General features: G+C 35.1%; 2 protein-coding genes across 2 annotated transcripts; both read right to left on the bottom strand.

Annotated features, from left to right (window-relative positions):
* Window positions 1-495: 495 nt before the first annotated feature.
* Window positions 496-2,037, bottom strand: LOC145156479 (aquaporin SIP1-2-like). The gene is made up of 3 exons (XM_079075826.1): window positions 1,614-2,037; window positions 1,022-1,294; window positions 496-765 (listed from the first exon to the last, which is right to left on the bottom strand). Exons 1-3 carry the CDS (start codon window positions 1,902-1,904, stop codon window positions 601-603), a joined length of 729 nt encoding a protein of 242 aa, XP_078931952.1. The 5' UTR covers window positions 1,905-2,037; the 3' UTR covers window positions 496-600.
* A 1,396-nt stretch (window positions 2,038-3,433) lies between these two features.
* Window positions 3,434-4,649, bottom strand: LOC145106156 (casparian strip membrane protein 1-like). The gene is made up of 3 exons (XM_079043186.1): window positions 4,289-4,649; window positions 4,072-4,195; window positions 3,434-3,821 (listed from the first exon to the last, which is right to left on the bottom strand). The coding sequence occupies exons 1-3, from the start codon at window positions 4,591-4,593 to the stop codon at window positions 3,606-3,608; spliced, it is 645 nt and encodes a 214-aa protein (XP_078899312.1). The 5' UTR covers window positions 4,594-4,649; the 3' UTR covers window positions 3,434-3,605.
* Between the last annotated feature and the right edge of the window lie 946 nt (window positions 4,650-5,595).

The raw sequence follows: 5,595 nt of genomic DNA on the forward strand, positions 1-5,595 counted from the left end.
ATCAACTTCAAACATCCTTTTACCATGTTTCTATTTTCTATTATTCCTAACCAATATTTTTTAATTTGTGATTTCCCTCTTATTTATATTTTATTTGTTAAATCTCATACATAATGTATCCCAACTAATGGCCAAATTGTACGCAAAAAAATTACTATAGTCTGTATAAGAAAATTCTGAAAATAAGGCGTGTACATGAACACACCTTATGTCCATGTCATGTAAACTCTCTTTAAATCTATCCTCATTAATTGTTTTTCTACCCCCACAAATGTAACATCATTTTGTTAAATATGTTCTAATGCCATTTGTCCAAACAATACGCTATCTATACAAACTAAATCAAGAAGAAAAAGAAACAAGTCTACACTCACTATTTTTAAAGGTGTGTTCATGACTTACTCATGTCTAATTCCTTAATTCGTTTCTTGAACTTCTTAATGGCATCTACCAATTTAATACAAAACATAGTACGCTAAAATAAAGGTTATCAACTTATCATCAAATCCAAATAATCCCCATTAAAATTGAAGTCTAATTCTTGAACATCAATTAGTTACCAATAAGAAAACATATTAGAAACAAATCTTGAGCTCGGTTTCAAGCCTTTTTCGATTTTGTCTTCACCTTCGTCTTCGATTGATGTGGAAAGAACAATCGGAAAACCCAACCAGCAAATATCGCGCCTACAAATGGACAAATCCAATAAACATAAAAATGTTCCCATGTGTCGTGTCGCTTATTCACATATGCCCACCCAAACGCCTGCACAAAAAATTAAAAAAAATTAAGTTTCACAATTATCAGTTAGACACAGTCTCATCCGAAAATCAAGGACTTCATATATCTCACACGGAAAATCAAGGACTTGACATATATGACACGGAAAATCAAGGACTTGACATATATGACACGGAAAATCAAGGACTTGACGTATGTAACACATAAAATCAAGGACTTCATTTATCTGTCACATATCTGACAGATAAAATACAGAATCATGGGTTTATAGAAAACTTACATTGGCGGGATTCATTGAAGGGCCAGTGTACTTGGCACCAGCAACGACCATAGTGACGATTGATGTGGAAAGCATAAAATTCTTTATGAGTGGACTTTTGGGACCTTTGAGAATGATACATAGGACCAAAATACTTGTAAAGAAAGTCAACACCCCCTCAGCAATGGCACCTGTGTGCATGTCAACTTTTAGAGAAGGTCCACCGAGCTTGTGTTTGTGCTCCAATGGCATTACTTCAACAATCGCCATAGCACCACCAACAGCACCTAAAGCCTGATTCATCACATTTATATTCTAGATTCATGCTAGATTCTGAATCTTGACTTGGAAAGTCAAAGATCGTTTCTTGGATGTATTTTGACCAAATGTCAACCGGATGTTTTTAACAAATTTGATTATTGAGCTTTAATCGCAATTAATCAGTTCAGAATCAACTAATTAGCTTAAAAAAACCGATTAATTCGTAATGAATATGATCAGAATGCCTAAACTGACCAATTTTGGGCGTAACTGTACGTATATGTTTTGATTTGAAAATTGAAACCCTATTTTTGTTAAACGATAATTACCCGAATTAAGTTAACGGAAGTACCTGAGCAGGAAATCGGACGGCGGCGGAGACGAGGGAATCGCGGCCGAGACCGGCAGCATAGAAGGCGGCAGTACCGGTGGGATTGAAGCTAGCTCCACCCAACGCATCGCCAATAACACCAAAGATGAGTAAGAGGATGAATACGAGGGAGATTGTGATCAAAAGCGACGCCATCCCTTGGATCCCGATGGCAGCGGCGATGACGGAAGTAGTAGCACCAAGGGTGGAAGCACAGAAAACCCACATGAAAGTCAACACCCCATCACCAATCGCCGCCTTCACTACCCCCATAACTACCCGATCTGTGAATAAGTTCACCACTGGCTGCAAGATTAGCGAATTCCCAGTAGAGAGATGAAGTGGATAGTATCAGAGTGGAAGAGTATTGGAATCAGAGAAGACTTTTAGTTAGGTAAAACTTGTGATGGCGTAAACGCCGTGTACGTTTGCAATTGATTTTGTTTTATTTTACTTATTTATTTATTTATTTATTTATTTTATTTGTGATCTTAAATACAAGGCCCAACTCCCACCTATTAATCAGAAGAAAGCAATTATAAATTAATGAATATTATTGTTATTCAAATATATTTATCGATATCTATTTTTCAAATTTTATTAATTTGAATAATACAATGTTTAATACCTAAGTACCTAACATAATCATATAACTCATTTAGAACATATGCTAATCTTTATCTAAACCGAAAAAAGGAAGGTGAATGTTGTTTATACTTTGTCATCAGTCAAATTAGACGGAGATCAAGGTGAGATAGTTGATCGTAATAATATATATATATATATATATATATATATATATATATATATATATATATATATATATATATATATATATATATATATATTAAATTTTAGAAGAAAATAAATAGTAAACTTGTCATTGTTTTGACAGAATTGGTCCCTGTATTATTATTGGGCTTCAAAGTTGGGAATAATAAATTTGGATGTTTTTTGGCAACTTTGCTCCTCATTCTTTAACCATTTTGACACTTTTGGTCCTTGCAATCAATATTTTTACACTTTTTAGGAACCTTTTAATATTTAAAGTTTGGACACAAAACTTTAACGGTTTGACAACTTTGATCATTTTTCTAAAAAGTTGCAAATTCCTACCCCTTTAATTCTTTAGCTATTTTGACACTTCTGGTCCTTGCAGTCAAAACTTTTACATTTTTTCATAAAAACTGGATGTTTTTTGGCAACTTTGCTCCTCATTCTTTAACCATTTTGACACTTTTTGTCCTTACAATCAATATTTTTACACTTTTTAGGAACCTTTTAATCTTTAAAGTTTGGCCACAAAACTTTAACGGTTTGACAACTTTGATCCCTTTTCTAAAAAGTTGCTAATTCCTACCCCTTTTAATTCTTTAGCCATTTTGACACTTCTGGTCTTTGCAGTCAAAACTTTTACATTTTTTCATAAAAACATGAAAAAAACGGTCCGGGGCAAAGTCCGGGCTTTTCATCCTTGCACTTTCTACGTCTGTCATATTTATCGATTCGCAAACAACATTGAAAGCTTCCGGCCCCCGCTACGCGAGGGTAACCTTTCTAGTTAGATAATTAAAATAAAGAATGATATAATAGGTGGTTTTTGAATGTGATTATATTTCAACTATTTTTTATGTTGTTGAATGTACGACATATTATTTATATAAAAAAATACTATGTTAAAAGATTTGTATAATTGATTTAGTCTATTCCAATACCATTTTTATGGCCTAAGGAGTTGGATAATGACAAACAAATTATGTTACACATTATAATAAACAACATACCAAATTTAATAAACCAAATATAAAACTTGCCAATTTCATTATCAATCGAACAAAGTCACAAACACTAAAGTACTATGGAACACATGTGCAATGACACAATTACCCCTGTACCAAACCCCACCCACAATAAGAGAACATAAAAAGAACACAATTTATCTATGAAAGTGACGACGCAATTTCCATTTTGTAATTAGTTCCTCCGAAGAGCAGCGGCGGAGAGCACCACCAATATCACCAAAATCGCCGTCGCTAGGAAGGAACCCACCACCGCCCCACTAACACGTGGACAGAATTCATTGAATTGCTGACAAAGCGCCGGCCAATTAGTGTTGGGGTTTCCGTTGTGTGCCAAGTACACGATGGCGGCAGCCGCCGATGCAGCCGCCATAGTCAAAGCTAATGCTAGCTGAAGAGCAAATCATATGTTATAGGCATTTAACCACATTATCACATCAAAAATTCGAACGAAACTTTTTATATACTCGTATATGGTATTTCACCATAAATATTAATATATTTTAAATATGATTATACGAATTATTGTTATAAATAATAATTCAAGTTGAATGAACAAGAGAATTTAAAATGGTTTGTTCATTTTCCTTTGGAGGTAAATTTACTTATTTTCACATAAACATATTAAAAATCCGGCATACCGTGTCACAAAGAAGGAGCAACATCCTAGCTCCTACGATGTGTGGACGAACGATACAAACTACCGAGAAAGGCAAGGAAAGTAATAGGTATACACAAGTTATCGCGTTTCCTACCAAGAAAAACCTGTATAAACATTTACAAAATTATTAATATGTTAGATACCATAGTCTTTGTAAAAGAAAGTTTTCTTGATGTTTCAAGAACTTTATAACTTACGTAAATGCGGGAAAATCGTCATAGCTAGCTTGGAACTGAAAAAATCGAGTGAAAAACGGGAGGTTTTGGCTCGTGGTGCCCATAACTGCAGCTGCAGCTAAAGTAGCAGAAATAGCACATATCCTTAAAATTAGATCAATAATGCCAACACCTCTTTTCCACCCTCCAACTGGTGTTTGTTGGCCAAGTCTCACGGTGGTTGCCGCCACAATAGGTGGTGCACCTTTCACGGACTTGGAGGACTTAACATCCCTTACCGGAATTGCAATGTCACCACTTTCTTTTCCCGAACGACTTGAATCCATTTTAGGGTTTTTAACAAAATAAGAGTATTTTCTAGTGAGTTGAGTAATGTTGTTTCTGAAAGGCTTCTATGAAGATACACTTGTATGCACACACATATATATCGCATAATGTATTTGGTGGGTTAGTTTTGGTTGATTTAAGAATATTATGGGTAAGTGAAGTGCTTGTACTTGAGGGGAGTTGTTACTATAGCCAACTAGCTCCACTTCATCTAGAAATAAAGTGTCTGAAATCACAAGTTTTTGCGTAAATGTAATATATCGTTTTATGATACGAGAGCATCCAGCATTGGGATGCTAGTAAAGGATAATTAAGTATAACAACTTATGCAACACTGATCGGTTTTGGATTATAATGCAACGATGACCATTTATATGATATAATAGGTGTTCACGTAGGATTTCGTTTTTATTAAAGCTTATTTAAAAAACACCCATAAGTTATTAAGTTTTACTGTTTTTTTAGGTTTCTCTAAAATAAACTCAATTTTAATTTTACAAATTTTCATTTATTTCAATTTGGTCATTTAACAGGTTTATCATTAATCTTCCGGTTTTAAACATTTTTTTCCCGGAAAAATCATCAATTTTTTTTCCGAAAAAATCCCTGAGTGCGTTTGGTTGGCAGGAAAGGAATCTAATTCGAGAGAAAAGGATTACAATTCTCTCGAATTCATGTGTTTGGTTGGACTTAGAGGAGGGAAAATGATTCCTAAATGAAATAAACTTTCCACAATATGGTGGAAAGTGAATTCCTTCCAAAGTTGGATGGAAAACATTCATTCTCATCAAGGAAAGTGACAGATTACAAAAATACCCCTTGTACTTATCAGAAAACTCATCACCACTACCACCACCACCACGGCCGTTACCACCGTCACCATCACCACCACCGCTGCCGCCACAACCACCACCGCCGCCACTGCCACCGATCACCACTACCACCGCCATGACCACCACCCACCACCATCGTCGCCACCACCACTACCACCCACCATCACC

The sequence above is a fragment of the Lactuca virosa genome, chromosome 1 (genome assembly GCF_052849685.1).
Source record: "Lactuca virosa cultivar CGN04683 chromosome 1, Lactuca_virosa_CGN04683_v6, whole genome shotgun sequence".
Taxonomy (NCBI): Eukaryota; Viridiplantae; Streptophyta; class Magnoliopsida; order Asterales; family Asteraceae; genus Lactuca; species Lactuca virosa.

Bases quoted from the DNA above. Each gene is read 5' to 3' on its own strand.
- LOC145106156 (XM_079043186.1), bottom strand. From the start codon at position 4,593: ATGGATTCAAGTCGTTCGGGAAAAGAAAGTGGTGACATTGCAATTCCG. The intron at 4,196-4,288 runs GTAAGTTATAAA...ATGTTTATACAG, and splicing joins GACGATTTTCCCGCATTTAC to GTTTTTCTTGGTAGGAAACG. The intron at 3,822-4,071 runs GTATGCCGGATT...TTTGCTCTTCAG, and splicing joins TGCTCCTTCTTTGTGACACG to CTAGCATTAGCTTTGACTAT.
- LOC145156479 (XM_079075826.1), bottom strand. From the start codon at position 1,904: ATGGGGGTAGTGAAGGCGGCGATTGGTGATGGGGTGTTGACTTTCATG. The intron at 1,295-1,613 runs GTACTTCCGTTA...GTGATGAATCAG, and splicing joins CCGTCCGATTTCCTGCTCAG to GCTTTAGGTGCTGTTGGTGG. The intron at 766-1,021 runs GTAAGTTTTCTA...TTTTTTGTGCAG, and splicing joins CTTCAATGAATCCCGCCAAT to GCGTTTGGGTGGGCATATGT.